Source organism: Acromyrmex echinatior, chromosome 2, assembly GCF_024713525.1.
Source record: "Acromyrmex echinatior isolate Ae372 chromosome 2, ASM2471352v2, whole genome shotgun sequence".
Classification (NCBI taxonomy): domain Eukaryota; kingdom Metazoa; phylum Arthropoda; class Insecta; order Hymenoptera; family Formicidae; genus Acromyrmex; species Acromyrmex echinatior.
Window position 1 is genome coordinate 20,344,216 of NC_141853.1, and position 18,172 is coordinate 20,362,387.

General features: G+C 30.0%; 2 protein-coding genes and 1 non-coding gene across 4 annotated transcripts in view; all 3 read left to right on the forward strand.

The window, feature by feature from the left end:
* p130CAS (Serine_rich_CAS and FAT-like_CAS_C domain-containing protein p130CAS) overlaps nt 1-18,172 on the forward strand; it is a 241,731-nt gene that overhangs the window by 149,254 nt on the left and 74,305 nt on the right. The window lies entirely within an intron of this gene.
* On the forward strand, nt 1,340-4,886 carry Yeti (yeti). 2 transcript variants are annotated; one of them, XM_087402763.1, is made up of 3 exons: nt 1,340-1,826; nt 2,326-2,703; nt 3,256-4,886. In XM_087402763.1, the coding sequence occupies exons 2-3, from the start codon at nt 2,355-2,357 to the stop codon at nt 3,768-3,770; spliced, it is 864 nt and encodes a 287-aa protein (XP_087258889.1). In that variant the 5' UTR covers nt 1,340-1,826; nt 2,326-2,354; the 3' UTR covers nt 3,771-4,886. The 2 variants fall into 2 exon arrangements, with proteins under 2 accessions (XP_087258889.1, XP_011050302.2); XM_011052000.2 differs by having other exon boundaries at nt 1,362-1,718.
* LOC147910620 (U1 spliceosomal RNA) lies at nt 11,154-11,317 on the forward strand. Its single transcript, XR_015544316.1, has one exon. It is a non-coding gene; the product is annotated as a U1 spliceosomal RNA (small nuclear RNA).

Here is an 18,172-nt window from a genome sequence, read left to right on the forward strand (position 1 = left end):
TTCCTTTTAAGAGATACTGTCGATACAAATATATTATTCTATCAATAAGATACAATAAATTAAATTGTAGGATTCCTTACGCTTCAATCAAAATTCGTACATGTCAAGGAGCGTTTTTTGAATCAGCGTGGTAAACAATTGCACAATAATCGATTATACGAAGTATATACTTAATATAATCAATTATTGCGCATTGTTTATCGCGCTTCGAATCGCCCCTTGACATATATGAATTTTGATTATTCTATCTTATTCATTGAATGCTAAGATATAGAACATTTGAGTCAACTGTATTTCTTAAAAGGAAAGCAGCTTCAGTTAAATGTACAAATACAACATGAAAACAAAGTAAATGTTACCTTTATATCAAATTATGTTACTTGTTTATCTTAAAAATATTCTATCAAATCATTTACTATTTTATTGTAATTTTACCTTTATTGTAATTTAACTTACATATATGAATTATATATGTATAGAAATAATTAATGAAAGTTAAATGCATATGCGAATGACTTGAATAAAATTAATTTATTTTGAGTCTAATAGATGTGACCTATAATTTGCGTTATTAGAATTCAAAAGAAAATTCTATTTATAATTTTATTAGGTGTTGGAATTAATTCGTAGCGTTTTTAAATGAAAGAATGTTATTTATTTCACATGAGCATTAAAAAATACATTAATGAAAGTACTTCCCATCACTTGTAAAACGCTACGAATTAATTCCAACACCTAATATATAATACGAAAAATGTTTGAGAAGTTTACCAAATTACGTACATGTATAAAATATAAATATTAAATATCGCTTATATGTTTTATATATACAATATACATAAAATATATATGTATGAGATATATAAAGTTCTAATTTAAATTCTATTTTAAAGTTTGATGTATTATGAATTACAGATATTTTTAAAAGAACAAAAATAGTTCCTTAAAATTTATTGATATTTGACAACTTCTATATTCTTTTTTTACTATATTTTTAGAAGTTTTTAGAAGATTTATGCCCGTTTCTACCAACATATTTACTCTCGGTTCAACTTACTTTTCGTCTTTTTTTAATTCTAAAGATTAGAAAAAGAGTAAATTGAACCGAGATTAAAATTAATCTACGTTAATGGAAATGGACATAAATGGAAGAATCTATACAATCAATGAAAAATTCTTCCTTTTAATCAGAAAACATTTAAAAATATTGTTAAAAAAACCAACAAAAAAATCTTTTTTTCTACTGGATGAAAACTTTTTGATATAAAATTCAATTTTAATCTCGATTAAGAGAAATTTGACAAGTTCAATTCGTAACGGCGCGACCGGTGCGACTGTGATCGCGGTAACTTCACGTCGTATCTTCTCGGTTCGCTGTAAGATGGTGCTGATTGTACCGAATAGCGCGACGTGCGTATTTGCGACGGAGTTGAGCGAAGTCAACTAGTCAAGTCGAATCGAGTCGAGCGTGTCGTGGAGTACTGTGGTCCCTTTTTCCCCAGTTGTTGCTCACGGATTTTTTGGACAGCCTTTCCACGCCCGTGCGTGTACGTGTGAGATCGATTTAGGTCTACGCCAAGGGCCGAGGACGATTCATGAACGCGGCGACGATAACGCCGGATTCGCCGCTGCAATCTCGATATAACGACATTTCCGGAAGGCGAATCAACGTCCGCTCGCGGAATTTTTGGCACTGACGGCACGTCGTTCAAAAGAACGTGAGTCACGAAATTGCATTATGTACCGCGTTTAATTCCTTTAGAAATCTACCTTCGTTGATTGAAGAGGTTAAGTTTTACGACGTTGACAGTACAGGAAGAAATGCGGTAATTTGATAGAATTTTTAATTAACGAGGCTTTTCGATTCGCTTTGTTCTCGAAGATGGCTTTGTTTGAATATTGAACAAAGAAACATCAGTATATAAAGAAGTTTATAATTTTTATTTTTTATAAAATATTGTATGTAGTTTATAATGAAATAATTAAAATGTAAATTATTTAAATTTAATTGTTAATTAAATATTAGTTGCCATTTATGGCATGCATTTAACATTCTATGAATATAATTTTAGAATTATGAAATAAAAATAAAAAATAAAATTAAAAAAAAAATAAAATAAATGGTAAAGATTTTATGTATCTTATAAATGTTAATTTTATCATTAACATAATATATTTATAAAAAAATATAAAACATGTTTGTAAGTTTTGTCAAAAAATGTCATTCATAAAATTGTTTTCTCATAATGAAAATATGTATATTGAATTGTAATAAATACATAGCATATTTTTAGATAAATACATACTTTTATCATCTATTTGCAGCTATCTTCTGTAATAATCTATATTTAAACATGTCAGAAGAACATCAGTTGCCTTCTGATTCAGATGAAGATGATGAAGATTATGTTCCTGATGGTGCTGACAGTGATCCAGTATCTGAAGTAGAATCTGAAGGTGATATTGAGAGTGGTCCAGAAGATGAAAACGATGAAAACAAAAGAGAAACCAGAAAGAAAGGTGCAAAGAGGTCTAAGAATCGGAAGAGTAAAAAGGCAAAGCGCAGAAGAACTTTAGAAAAATCCAAAGTATCAGAAGAAGAAAGTAAAGAGGAAGAAGAATGTAAAGAGAAAAAAGAACTCACTGAAGAAGAAGAAAAAAAGAGAGCAGATTCTCTTTGGGCTGATTTTATGAAGGATACAGGTTTGTACAAAATTATACAATGAAATATTACATACAATTACCTTACATAATTACATAATATGTAACAGGAAGAATTTTTTATTACATTAAACAGCCCAATAAGGCCCAGTTGTTCCACCTTTTGATAAATTTTGCCTGTTAGGTAAGTAGCAAGATTACCCAATCACATGCGCAGATTACTAGATTTGTCTCACAGGTAAAATTTACCAAAAAGTGGAACCAGCCCTAAGTCGTTTATTTTAAAAAATAAATTATATATTATTATATATTATATCTATAATGTCTACAACACAATTTCTAAAGATTTGAAGATTTTTTTGGGCTTAATGCCATTTATGATATATTCTTTCAGCTGAATTTCTTGCACTATTCATTTTTTCTCGTTTTCTTTTCAATATGGAGAGAAAAGAAATATGAATGGTGAAGAAGTTCAGTTAAAATGAATAGACTTTTACATTAGAAGAAGAGTCAATAAAAGTATATTATCTTATCTAAATGAGGTTAATACAATATCTAAAGAAATTTAAATAACACATTATATATTTTTTACAGCTGTTGTATCAAAGTCCAAGCCACAGAATTCAATCAGTAGATCGAATGACAAATCAGCACCGATCCAGAAGCCGAAAGTCCAAGAAAAAGTTAAGATAACTAAGGTTTTTGAATTTGCGGGTGAAGAAGTAAAGGTCGAGAAGGAAGTATCTGTTGATTCAGCAGAGGCCCGATTATCTCTTTCAACGGCCGAAAATTCCACCACGAAGCCATCAGAATCCACATCTCCCGCGATCAAAGAACGCGGACGAGGTGGTATCAGGCGCGTCGGATTAGGCGGCATCTCTTCGGTTCTAGGACAAATTGGAAAAAAGGCTAAAATTAGTACATTAGAAAAGTCTAAATTAGATTGGGACAACTTTAAGAAACAAGAAAACATTGAGGAAGAACTTAATACTCATAACAAAGGCAAGGATGGATATTTAGAACGGCAAGATTTTCTGCAAAGAGCAGATCTACGGCAATTTGAAATCGAAAAACAATTACGAAATACTAGTAGACGTAGTACGCGGTAAATTTGCATTTCCTCGTTTATATATCTCTTCGAGATGAGACATGGAGATAATAATATCATGGTAGAAGATATTTACTCGCCAATTTGCCAAACTCGAACGCTTATTGCACACGTTTAGCCTAATTCATTCGAGTTTTGCGCTTTTGAGTAATGTGAGTAAAAGGAGCGTTGCCTCGTTTGACTCGATAACGTGCTGACTATGATAGCGATCGGTGTTTTTTTTTTAGGGACCGATCATTCCAGTGTTTTGAGACTCATTTCTCATGCGTACGTAATATACATAATAGCTTAATTTACTCTCAGCGAGCCTTCGTCTCGGCCTGATAATTGCACAGAACTTCGCATCGAAGCAAATTGTTTGAAGCTTTTGACGCTTCTTGAAAAGATTGTGCCCATGTAGAATATATCCATAAAATATTTTTTTATTTCATTTCACTAGAACGCGATACGTTTGCGTGTATGAATATACGCGACATTCTAATAATAATGATTAGTCGAACGTTACGAGTGAGTATGAAGGAATATATGTTTTAGGTAATATAACAAAATGATAACATAATGACATTAATTGACCTCATTCATGACCACTGCCTTTGGCAATTGTATGTGGAATATTTATAAATGGACCTCTCATAATAGATAGTACATAGATTATGTTGAAACAGTTGTGGCGAATTTTGTATATCATCTTTGTCTCAAATTGTTATATAGGAAGATAGTTCAACACATATAAAACACAGACATTGTTACTTTTGTGTAATGTATATTAGACAACAATAGGTTTATCCTTTTTCCATATCTCAGGATTAAACTTCTTATATGTTCATTTTTCTTTTTCTTTTCAGAAAAAAAAATAAAAGATGTGATGAATTATGCAAGAAGTGCAATGAAGTTTTGAGGTATAGAAAAAGAACAAGCCTAATATATTGAAACATAACATATACATATACTCAATACCCAATTAACAATTCTCGATTCAGCTCAGGTTATTTCCTCGAATTTACATTTTAATGTATTCGCGAAATACATTTTAATGTAATTCCATACAAGGACTGCTTTGTGAATTCTTTTGAGAATTCTTTAATAATATTGTCGAATAAATTGTCGAAAGGAGAAATGGTATTTGATTCTTTTAAAAATATTAAATCCTAGTTGATATTTTCAGTATATCAAAACTTGGAACCAGTTTTATAATAAAAACTAAATAATATGAAGAAAATGATTTTGTGTGTGTGTGTGTGTGTGTGTGTGTGTGTGTGTGTGTGTGTGTGTGCGTGCGTGCGCGCGCGCGCGTGTGTGTATACAGAGTGATTAACATATTTCGTCACCCATCATGAGCAGGTAGAGCGAATCGAACTGAGTCGAAAAGTTATCTACCATTTTGCAGTTTACGCAATAGTTAACGAGATATTAATTACTAAAAATTGCCAAATATTGATCTTGAATAATTTTTTACTCAAATAACTATCAACTTTATAGAAAGATTGCAAAAGAGAAAAATCATTTATTTTCTTCTTATAGAATTCTAAAAATTTTTTCAGAATTTTTTATCAACTTTTTAGTACTGCATTTTCTTATTTTTACCAACATGAGAAAATACGGTATTAAAAAATTCTGAAAAAATTCTCAGAACTTTATGAGAAGAAAATAAATGATTTTTGTCTCTTGCAGTTTTTATTTGAATAAAAAATTATTCAAGACCAATATTTGGCAATTTTTAATAATATCTTGTTAATTATTGCGAAAATTGCAAAATGGTAGAGAACTTTTCGACTCAGTTCGATTTACTCTACTTGCTCATGATGGGTGATGAAATATGTTAAAATTACCCTGTATATATATATATATATATATATACATACACACATATGCATATACACACACACACACATGGGTGTGGTGTGTGGTGTGGTGTGTGTGTGTGTGTGTGTGTGTGTATTCGTCACCAATCATGTATATATACAATTTTAAATATATTTTTTTCCCTTTTAAATGTTTTATAAAGATAGCAACATTGCAATATAAGAAACAATGAGATAAATAATATTAATGTTGGTTTTACAATTGTTTTCAATGAAATCATGTTATTTATTTTTAAAAATTTATATAAAAATATATATATTCTTAGTAACATTCAATAAAATTAAATGGATTCGTAGAATTTGCATGTTAAACGAATAAAAGATGATTTTGTACAATATCGCATAGAAGCGTAAAAATATGTAGGTATATAAATACATTTAACTATAATTGGAATACCAATCCAAAACTACTAAATTACTGTTGTCTCGTCAACCATCTAATTACGAAAGCACTAAATCTGTCAATTCCTCTGCGAACAGTGTCTAATCCTCTAATAATCACGCTCTGTTCTTCACTGTAAATGTCGATAATCAAACAGAAGTCGTTAATGAAACGTTATCTCGTTATATAAGAAATATGAATGTGCTAACTTTGGTTTTGCTGCCGATAATTCGCGTGAATGTTTAAATGCAGATTTCCTCTTGCTGGTCGATGGGCTTATAGTATATCTATCCACTTGTGTGTCATTCTTTGATGTGTTTTTATATGTTACTCGTATACGTTTCTTCTCTTTATGTTCGCCCTATAAAAAGTCGATGATTCGCAGCAATGTAATTTTTGATATTTTTATGTTTAATTTATATTTCCTTTCTTTTCTATATCAAATGTCTTATTGGATAATATATCCTTCCATAAAATAAAAATTATTTTTTAATATTAATTTTTAATTTCTAATTAAAAAAATATCTCGTATTTATCGAAAAAAAATTCTCAAATGTGTAATAAAGTTACTCTATAAAAGATAATTAAAAATTGTTATTCATTTGGAATACAATGCGATTTTTATATTATTTAATTAATTTAATAGATTAACGATTAACTTTAACAGAACAGCACTCGCAATGCGAAGGAATTCCATGAGACGACGTGCATTTGCAAGCTCTTAGCTCATCCAATCTGCAACCTCGCAAACAGGCGCAAAGCGTCACGAAACAGTCACGTCTCGGTCGATTGCTTTCTCTTTTCGAAGTCTTTTTATGCCGACGACGCGATCTTTTCCTCCGCTTCTTGTTCCTCTTCACAGGATCCGTGCTCCGCGAATTTTCGTGCGAATTTCTGCTCTGAGCAACGCGGTGCTCTGCCAAAAATTCACGGGTGAACAATGCGAATCCTCTGACACGTCAAGTTTAAAGAATTTTTTAAATGTTTTTTTGTTACCTTTGCGACAGGTACATATTTGCTTTTTACAATACCGAGAATTGCCGGAAACTTGTCTGAATGTGTTCGTCGTGCTGTACAAAATTCAGATAAATGCGATAAAACCATTGGCTTATTCAACGTGGATGCATTCAATTCGTTTAACTTCTTTATATGTGTATGTATATATATATATATATATATATATATATATATATATATACATACATATATAAAGCGATTACATTTATCACTCTATATATATATATACATTTATACTATATATATATATATATATATATATGAGTATGAGTGATAAATGTAATCGCTAAGCTTAAAATATAATTTTTTGCTGATATTTTTGAAAACATTTCTGTATTTCATTTTGTTATTTTTACATTTTTTTATTTTTAATATTAATATTGCCTAACAGTATTAGATAAAGTATTAATATACCAAGATACTAATATCTGTACTGTTATTTTAGTGTAGAAAGGAATCTGATTGAGTCAGTAAGCTGACAGGAAGAAAGGATTTACAAGAATGCAAGGTTGAAATTATTTCATGTAAAGAAGGAAGACTTCGAAATATTATTGAATATTGAATTTATCCTACATCTCACCGTAACTTCTGTAATAAATATGTCCAAGTTGAATTTTTAGAGGTTGACTGCGAGGCTTGGCGTTTTTTGCTAAAAGAAATTTCAAATTAATGAAATTTATATAAATAAAATTAATAAAAATAAATAAAATTCTAATTTCGATTTATAAATAAAATTTTACTGAAAGGATCTGATCTACATTGTATTAATATTTATCTAAAATGTTATATAAATATTTATCGAAAAGTATAAATTAGCTAAAATTTCTTAATTTACCACATAACTTATCACATATTTTAGAAAAATTAGTAATAGGCATAAATCATTTAATACTTTTTGTAATCTCTCGATTCGTTAAATGAATTCTTTGAGTTGTCTTTGGATCGCTTTGACTTCAGCTTTTGTGCTCTTTTATTTCGCGACGTAGAATTGTCTGAAGAACTTCGACGTGACGTTGATGGCGGTCTCGGATCTTTTTCTTTGTTTTTGTATTTACGGCTGCTATCAGCGGTAAAGAAAATACTTTCCAGGCATGTGCACAGCGCGAAGTTAAACTGTGTACACGCCACAACCTTATCGTAAAACGCTACATTTCATGGAGATCCTGCTTGGTGACGCAGCATTTCCTAAAGAATTCGATTGCAACTGTCTGCTTTTTCGCGAAATGACTAGGATCCTTACGAGATGCTGCGATTTGTGACAAGCTTACGAGAGAGACATTTTCTCCCACAGAGATGACTGATCCACACAGTCAATTGGGTTTAACGAACCCATAGATCCGAACTTAATATATGGAAACATTCACATGCATTTATATATTGTAGATACATTTTTATATTCACACATATATGTGTACACACACACACACACACACACACATTTTTGCGAACAATAGTGCAATAAACATGTATATGAATGTATCTGTTCATTCTTTTTTTTAATGCATCTCATTATTCTTAAAATGAACTACATCTTGCCTTTTAAGAAAAAATAAAGGCAAGATGTAGTCCACTTTAAAAATAATGAGATGCATTAAAAAAAAGAATGAACAAATTTATATACATGTTTGATACAGATGGGACAGGATAACAAAAAATTGAAATTTATTTTTATTTATATTTTAAAAAAAAGAGAAAATATACAAAAATAAAATTGGACATTTTGAACGCATTATTACATAATTAAATTTCATAATTATAATTTATTATATTATTATTCGGGCAACTTATATATAATTTCTTACGTCAATTTCTTTTTACTTCCAATGCACTTTGGATTGTGACATTGTCTTGACATTTCCAATTCATCCCATCAAAATTTGCATGTTTCTTAATCGACCTGTTGTAATTTAAAAAAATGCTAAGATAAATAAAATTTCATATGGTTACATACATTTTTATAAATTATATATATTACCAGCACAATACTGCATATTTTTCAAGCATTTTTTTCTTGTTAGGAAAAATTGATCAAATATAATAACCTTTTTATTCTCGTTTCAGTTACGTATTGAGTGTTATACATAATAACATTTTACAGTTTTTTTTTTTCCCATTACAATCGAGAGCAATCGAGAGAAATTTATTCGATTTTTGTATCAAATTAAATTTTAATCTAACTACATAACACAGATGACATTTTCCATCGCATCTTTGCGCCTAACTTCAATTAAAGGATGTCAAAAAATGAATGGAAAACTTTTATCAAATCATAATTCATTTCTATTTCTATGTTTTCATAATTTTATACATCTCACATATTTCTCATAATGACAAAAATTTCTCACTCACGATTATATAAATCTGGTATTAATAATTTGCAATATTCTTAATTCTGGAATCTTTCTCATCAGATACGTAAAACTTTAATTTTCCGAGAGAATGATGCTGCTTTGGTTTTGTAGGGAAGTTCGCGGTTACGCTCGCGATGCGTGTCGATTATCCTCGCCCGCGCGTTGCAATTATTGACGCCAGACTGGCGGCCGTTAGTCCGCGGCCTTGCCATCGGCGATTTATTCACCGGTTTGAATATTTTACCGAGCCATTTCTTCCTTCAGCATCAGTTGCGTCCATTCCAGATAGCGCGAGCGTTAATTTTTTCACCTTTTTTAAGCTCTCCATATACCATATTATTACCTTTTCCCTAAGTTTTTCTTTTTTCTAAGAAACGAAAGTTCAAATATGTATACATTTATATATTTTAATATCATAATAAAAATGAATATTACAAAAACTTTTAAAAATACACAAAGAAATTTTTTTTTAAATTTTCCATATATTTTCTAAAATTTCTATATAATTTGATAACTTTTTAAAACATTTCTTAAATTTTTTTGTATAAATTGAAACATGTTTCAGAAATGCTGAAAAAAATCTACATTTTTCTAAAATTCTTTATATATGAATTTTAAGAAATATTCTAAAATTGTTTATTCTATAATTCCTGAAGAAAATTAATAAAATTTAAAGATGTTTATGATATTTTTCAAATATCTTCATAAATTTAGAGTATAAAAAATTCTTAAAAAGTTATTAGATATAAAAAATTTGTTTCAATTTAACCAGTACATAAATACAAGAACAAAGCAAATGCAAAATATTTGTTGATCTACAATAATAGACTGGTACACATTCAAATTACGTAATACAACTGAATACTCATTTGTGGCAAAGATACTCCCTTTGCTACATTGTCTTCTAAGAGGTAATGATTTTATTTTAAATAAAATCATCTGGTACATATGTGTTGTGAGTGAATTTGAACCCGGATCTATGACACAGAGAGCAATCCATTCTATATGCCATGATTGCCACAACTTTCTTAATTATTCTATACATACATATAAGCACTAATAGCGAATTCGATTGGGCGCACTCAGTGCGCACTGGTACACATTAAAGTCGTTGTACACAAAATAACATAAAGATATGTTTATACATGATAATCAATTAAATCCTGAAATACTCGATATATTTTATTGTACTATTATAGGTAAAATACGTATTTTATAATTTGAAATATTTGCATTTCACTTTTATATTCAAATTAAATCAGTGTACAACAGCTTTAATATGCACCAATGCGAACTAGTTCTTCCAATTAAATTGGCCATAAAATTCGTCCAAGAATAAGATTCTATCTCTTATTTTATTTATTCTTACCGGTCTAATTTTTATTTATTTATAATTATATATGTATAATATTTTATATATGTATAATATTTTTTCACAGTATGTTTATACAGTTTTTTTAACTTAATTTCTTTTAACACTCTCGAATATTTCTTTTAATTCTCTAAAAGCCCCTTCTTGCAAGATCCGTTATTTACCATTCATGGCTTTCTACTCCATAGAATTATGCAGTACCATCCCTCTGTTTATGTGTGTGTGTGTGTGTGTGTGTGTGTGTGTGTGTGTGTGTGTGTGTGTGTGTGTGTGTGTGTGTGTGTGTGGTACAGACATTAGTTCGAATACTTAACGCTACGTAGCGCAACATATGGAAATCTTTCTCGTATTAAAGATCTTGTCCTTGATCTATAAAAAGACCCGAAGGAATTAGAAAAACATACTTACCTGGCGTCGAGGATACCGTGATCAGTAAGGCGGTTCCTCCAGGATGAGGCTCTTCCATTGCACTTCGGTTGTAGCTGACCCTTGCGAATATCCCTAATGTGGATATCTCGGGCGTAAAATTTTTGGTAGTCCGGGATTGCGTTCGCGCATCCCGGGATAATATAGTTACAAAAATAACTTACTTAAATCTATCTACAAGTCCATATGATTCTGACAGAATCCGACTGTTAATAGTAGATTTAGGGATAGAAAAATCTTGTTTTCAACATCAGAATAGGTACTGACAGGCATGCCACTAATTTTAAAATAGATTTATGCGATTTGAAACGGAAAGATCATATTTCAATTAAACAAATTGTTAAATAAGAAATCTAATAAATTATTTAAATTAAAGTTATTGAATTATTTGATTTAAATTATTTAATTTTTTTTTATTGTTTATTTATTTTAATTATTATTTTTTATTTAAATTAAATAATAATAATTTATTTAATTATATATTTAATTTAATATATTAGGTGTTGGAATTAATTCGTAGCGTTTTACAAGTGATGGGAAGTACTTTCATTAATGTATTTTTTAATGCTCATGTGAAATAAATAACATTCTTTCATTAAAAAACGCTACGAATTAATTCCAACACCTAATATTAAATTTAATTTTAACATATTTAAATTATACTAATTAACATTTTTAATTAATTATAACATTTTTTATAATATTTTATTGTAACGCAATTTTAATACAAAAGTTTTAATTTTAGATTTTTCCCTTTATTTTTCTTTACTTTTAAACAATTTTGCCCTTTTTTAAATTTATATTCCGTAATCGGTTATAAGTCCTAGTTCTCACTAAATAATGATTTATTGGCCATGGAAATAAATCTATTTATTCTTGGAATGATTCAATCCGTGACCTTGTCGAATATTCCAGATTCTTTAGTCCTTTGCCATGAAATTTAAGAAATTCCTCTTTCATGATTTTTTGACAACAGTTTGGAAAGACAAGTAAATACAGTTAATAATGCTCTTGATAAGCATGATAACCAATGCTCATCGAGAGGCTGCATTTTCACAATGGGTAAACTAAGGTGACTAAGTGAATAGCGAAATTGAGATGTGCGATGTAATCAACTACGTATATCAAAGTTTCAGATTCAATTTTAAGGCATGCTACGTCTTTTTCAAATTCCTCCAACAGTTTCTACTCGTCTACCGTCGCATTATGGATATGGTTTTTCGTGACATCGCCTATAAACATGTAGCGAACTGATGTTTAATGGGATTAATTCGTCTACGTTAGTATTATAAAAAAATTAGGAAATTGTATACACAGCAATATCATATATATATATACAGCAAATATACAGTATTTTTAAGTTTTATTGCAAATAAATAATGTAGACAAATAAATATAAATAAATCTAATAAGGGCGCTTTGTTCAGCTGTAAATAAAAGCCAGTAATGTATCAGCATTTATAAGAAATCGTTTTATTCCGAATATGCTTATTGTATTTATCTCAATATGTCAGTCAAACGTATCTATAATATATAAAACATCTCGTATACGTCATTAGACAGCAATGAGGGTAATCTGTAAATAAATGATCAGCATATTTTGTGGAAATGGGTCCGGGACTAGTACCTATTTGTATTATACTAATGTAGATATTATGTAATAATATAATCCGTTTATATAAAACATCTATTCTTTTAATTTAAGCAATAAACATTTTTTTCTATGAAATTTACTCAAGTAAATATTAAAAGTGAATACTCAAAGTAGTGATATTTTTCTCCTAGATAAACAATTATTGAGTGTTAATAAAAGATAGAAAATTATTTGATATTATGTTATTATAATATATATATTAGGTGTTGGAATTAATTCGTAGCGTTTTTTAATGAAAGAATGTTATTTATTTCACATGAGCATTAAAAAATACATTAATGAAAGTACTTCCCATCACTTGTAAAACGCTACGAATTAATTCCAACACCTAATATATATATATATACAGAAGTATTTTTTAAACACATATTAATAATATTGAACCAAAAGAATGATAAAAATTTTTTAATACTGTTTAATTTCGTAAAAGGAATGTAACATTACTTTGTTGAAATATTACAATCTTGTCCCTAAAATCAATATAAAGAATTGAATCTCATATTTTGATGATATATACTTGAATTCATGGCAAAAATCCATGAGAATATACGATTGCTAAGCCAAATTTACAAATATAACTATTTAACGTGATTGTCAGACGATAGATCGCCATATTTTTTGTAACTACAATATTTTCAGCGTAAAATATGAAATAATTTCCACAAATGGGGAGTAAATCACTATAATGCAAATATTTTTTACGAGAAAAGCGATATATATGCAAATGAGTTCATCACGGTAACTTATTTAATAATTGGATTTCGGAGCAGGATAACTTGGGATGAAAACCTCATAGTCGATTACCGAGAAATGATAATCTTTCCATAAACAACTGATTAGATGATCTCCGCCGTAACTATGTGGGAGATTGTTGTAGCTTTTCTTGTTAACATTGCAGTTGCTTGCTATAAGCAAATCAGCCCCGGCACCAAAGATCCCTATGCTGTAAAATAGATTATATTAAATTAAATTAACCTTAAGAACTCGATCTTCTGAAAAATCAACATAGTTCTTACTCCGGATGATAACAGATAGCAAATGATTTCTTCACGATGTCGAACTTTGTCGGTGGTCATCTTGATTATTTGTCAACGTGAAAAGGAAACTCTTTTTCGAATCGATGGCGATGTAGTGCGCCTTCGAGTTAGTTTTATCTCATGGAACATCGCTGGATCCTCCGCATATCTCCTCGAGATGTAATAGAATTTTGTAACTAGTATAAAAAATTTTGAAGAAAATTTTGTACTTATCAACACTATCATATACGTCGGGCAAACGTTGTCACAGTGTCGATGAAAAGATGCTGTTGAGTAGCCATGAGTAGACGCTTTGAAAGCAATGGAATCGTAATTATATAATGCAAGATATGTGCATGTTACTAATGGAAGAAATGTCATACTACTTTTTTTTTGTAGAACATCTATCAACTGCTTATATAAATTGAAGGAGCAAAATTGAAGGAGCAAAATTTCTTCTCATTTTATTTTCCAAAATTGTCTTCTGTTCTCCAAAACTTCAACATCTTTCCTGGCATGCAATTACTGATTTAAAAATAGTATGTAGTTTATTAAAGAGCAGAGTGAGAAACAAATTTTTTCTTGCAATATCTTTTAATTAGAAGATAAAATTTTTTATGAATAAACTACATACTATTTTTAAATCAGTAATTGCATGCCAGGAAAGATGTTGAATGAATATATATAAATATGTATAAACATATATAAATATTCATAAACATAAATATTCATAATTTTATATGAAATATGTCTTGTCCGCTATTTCATTTGTGCATTTTTATCATGCGAAAAATTTTTCAGCCTGTTAATTGATAGGATATAGAAATCCAAAGACTTGCACACATTTGTTTTAACTTTATACTTTCTCATTTTTATATTTCAAGTCAGTAAATGGCAAAAAGTAATAATTTAGTACATATTAACTATTTTGTAATAAAATAGTTATTACGAATTAAAAATAATTTATTTAATAGCAAAATCATTGGTTTGAAATGAATAAATATTATTGGAAAATCATTAATTAAAAAAAAATTTTTAAATAATTTAAAAAATAATTAAAAAACAATTAAATTTTAATAATTTTTGACTGTATGTAAATATCTTGCTAATTAATGAATGATTTTCTTTGTAAGAGAATTTTTCAAATAAATACGTATAATTTCTTGTGAACATATTTTTAAAAATTAAAAATACATAATTTGTTCACACAGTTGTATACCCATGCAAATACATGATTTACTAAAATTATGAAAATTTTCCTGTTTTTCCAGTATATTTTTTCTCAGTGTATATTATAGATTTTCTATACTATATAAAATTCAAGAATAAAAGGAAAACATTGGCATGAATTATTCAAAGTTTTATTTATAATTTATTTAAAATATATTTGAATTCACTATTTTTATTGAATAAATAAAAGTGTTTGATGATTTAAAATATCGAGCTGTTTTCTCTCAAAGATTTTTTAACATAGAGACTTGCTTTTTCATGATCTAGTCGAGTTCGCAATCGCGTCGCGTGAACGCGAACGAGGCGACGTTAGAGGCGTCAACGTTTAAATTTAAACTCGCTTTATATCCCCTCGTAATTCCTGCAGGATGTTCTTTGTATGTATACAAGTTCGCAACGTGAACGTGCGAAGCCCCGTGAAAATTCTACAGCTATTTTAAGCAGCACGGAGCGGGAAAAAAAACGAGAAACAGGATAGACACGCTGCGATTTGCACGCCATACACAGATGGCGGATGGGATTTGTTAATTGAAAACAATTTTCTAATTAACGATCAAATCGAGCAAATCGAATTTAACTCGAATGCCGTGAGCGTCGAGTGATAATCAACATCAATACTTTGCACCTGAACCTGAACTGAATTAGTTCTGTGTGCAACACCATTTTCTACCTCATTGAAGGATATCTTCAGTAACTAACGCTCAACTTAATCCTCGGCTATCGTAATATTCCAATTATGTAGGTTGTCAGCTCCGGGTTATATTTATTTTTTCATTGGCTGCACAGTAATTCCAAGAGCGAGAAGATACGGTAATCATTGTTAATGAAGTTTGATAGGAAAAAAGGAGCAAACGCGTGCAATGTCTCTGGAACAAGAGCAAAATGTGTTTAATTAAGTCCTTTTTTCCTTGCGTTAACACGATTATTATCTGCTATATCTTTCGTAATAAAGGCTAAAGAAATGAACGTGAAATGAAGTGATAAATCGCTTTGTGACACGAATACAAGGTCTGATAAAACTTTGTGCTTTTTATGTGAAGTCTGCCATACCAACGTAATTTTTATTAATAGCATCTTAACAGAATAATTGTTAGCAATAAAAAATCTGAGACATCTCTTCTTTTTGATCGAAGTTTCCGCTCCGTTCTGACAGACGGTAGACTCGTTTCACGGACAAAGTGGATCGTCGATTCCTCGCTCGACTTGCATTTGCATAATTGGAAATATTTCATTTTTCCTCCGTATATATAAGTGCAGTCGAGGACTGCGAGATGAGCGCGGACAAGGATAATTGATGCTCCAATGGATTCATTCCTTTTGGCATTGCTAAATGCAATTCCTGGCGCGTCTAGCTTGTGAATTCGCAAGGCAAACTGCACTCTCGCGAAGGCAAAGAGGCGCTCAGGGATCTGTCCTCATCGGCGCCAATCATTCATGCGACGCAGGAATTCCCTCTGCGAATTGTCTAGCTAAGATATAGAAGCGTCCGGGCGAGATGAAGGATCGATTCGACGAGATCGTTCGTCACTTTGACGACAGATAATTTCAATCGAAAGTGCTGACGCATGGATTCTGTGTACAATGAACTGCATATATGCTTTAATATAGCGAACTTGCGATTTTATACCTAAGGAACACATTAAGTCAAGAGAAAGTAAAAATGATTTATTTTAATGTCACGAAAGTCAAAATGATGATTTTTTGTTATAAAATTTGAACGTTTATTGACGTTAAAAATTATAATAAACATTTTGATTTTTTTTTGTTGACTTTTGTGTGTTCCTTGAGTAGCGAATTACGCGAATTATTTAACCATATTTAATGAATTAACGATTTTTCTTAGTCAAATTTTTTCCGCGTTTAATAGAGATTGCTTTTCTGGTTTCCAATTGATCGCGATAGATTGTTTGGGAGTTAATTCCCCCTGGGAATATTACGGTATCATGCAAAACGTGAAACCGTACCTACATATTTCGAAATGCCGGTCTGCATTTAAATTAATCCTATACGTATCCGCTTCGATGTTAATTTCGGAAATCGATGTTTCATGCCGACGGTACTCGCCGAAACTGCAGCGGGCATTAACTGGTTCATTCACCGTTTGTCGAACAAAAAAAGAATGATCCACTCAAAAATGCGGAGGGGCACTCGTGCCTAAAAGCACTTGTGAATCGGTATGCGACTCAATTACACGAAAGAAATGTGGCGCAAATTAATGGGAAGCGAAGCGTGCATCGGGATCGAGGAGGAAAAAAATGAGACGCGAGAATGAAATGGTGGCGTTGAACTTCCTTCTTGGGATATATTTTTTGTCGGCAAATTGATTGTATCGGACAGAACGCTCGAGAACGCGATGCGAATAATGAAAGAGCCGATTTAACCGTTAGAAATTTTGAAATAAAAGTATTTCGAAATAAAGGTTTGCCATTTCCGCTTTCGAGAAACATTTGAAAGAACTCAATTCCAAAGTATTGCTAGTATTTATTAACGTGAATTGTTCTTTTGCTATTTGAACTACAATAGTCTGCTCTTTGGGATAATGAATAAGTCGCTGGTCTCGATGAAACAGCACTTGTACGCATCTCGTGTTATATCAATATTTGGACATTTTGTTAGTCTAGTGATGGAATTGCAAGCACTCTTCAGCCATACGTACTTACACATTCGAACAGAATGACTCATGTCAACAGATATACTTTATATTAAATTAGATAGTTACATATGTGCACATTCATAAGTTATAGCCAGGTACATTTAATTTTTTTATTCTTGTTTTAATAATTAACTTTGTACAGATTATATTTATATGTAATATTTTTGAAACAACTTTTTTATGAAATGATATATATATTAGATAAATACTTATACTTTTAGTATATTTAGTAATTATTACTTTATTTTATCTTATTAGATTTTTTATTTATTTTAAAAAAGATAGATAGACATATATAGCACGTTCATATTAATATTTATACTTTAAACAATTTATGTATATATGAAAGTTATACTTATAATATTCTATTTTTATTGAACAATACATTTTTATAGTTTATTTACTTTATTTATTACTTCTTAATATGATATAAACTAAAA

Excerpts from the sequence above, each read along its gene's own strand:
- Yeti (XM_087402763.1), top strand. The coding sequence starts at position 2,355 with ATGTCAGAAGAACATCAGTTGCCTTCTGATTCAGATGAAGATGATGAA. Across the intron at positions 2,704-3,255 it reads TGATTTTATGAAGGATACAG|CTGTTGTATCAAAGTCCAAG; the intron begins GTTTGTACAAAA and ends TATTTTTTACAG.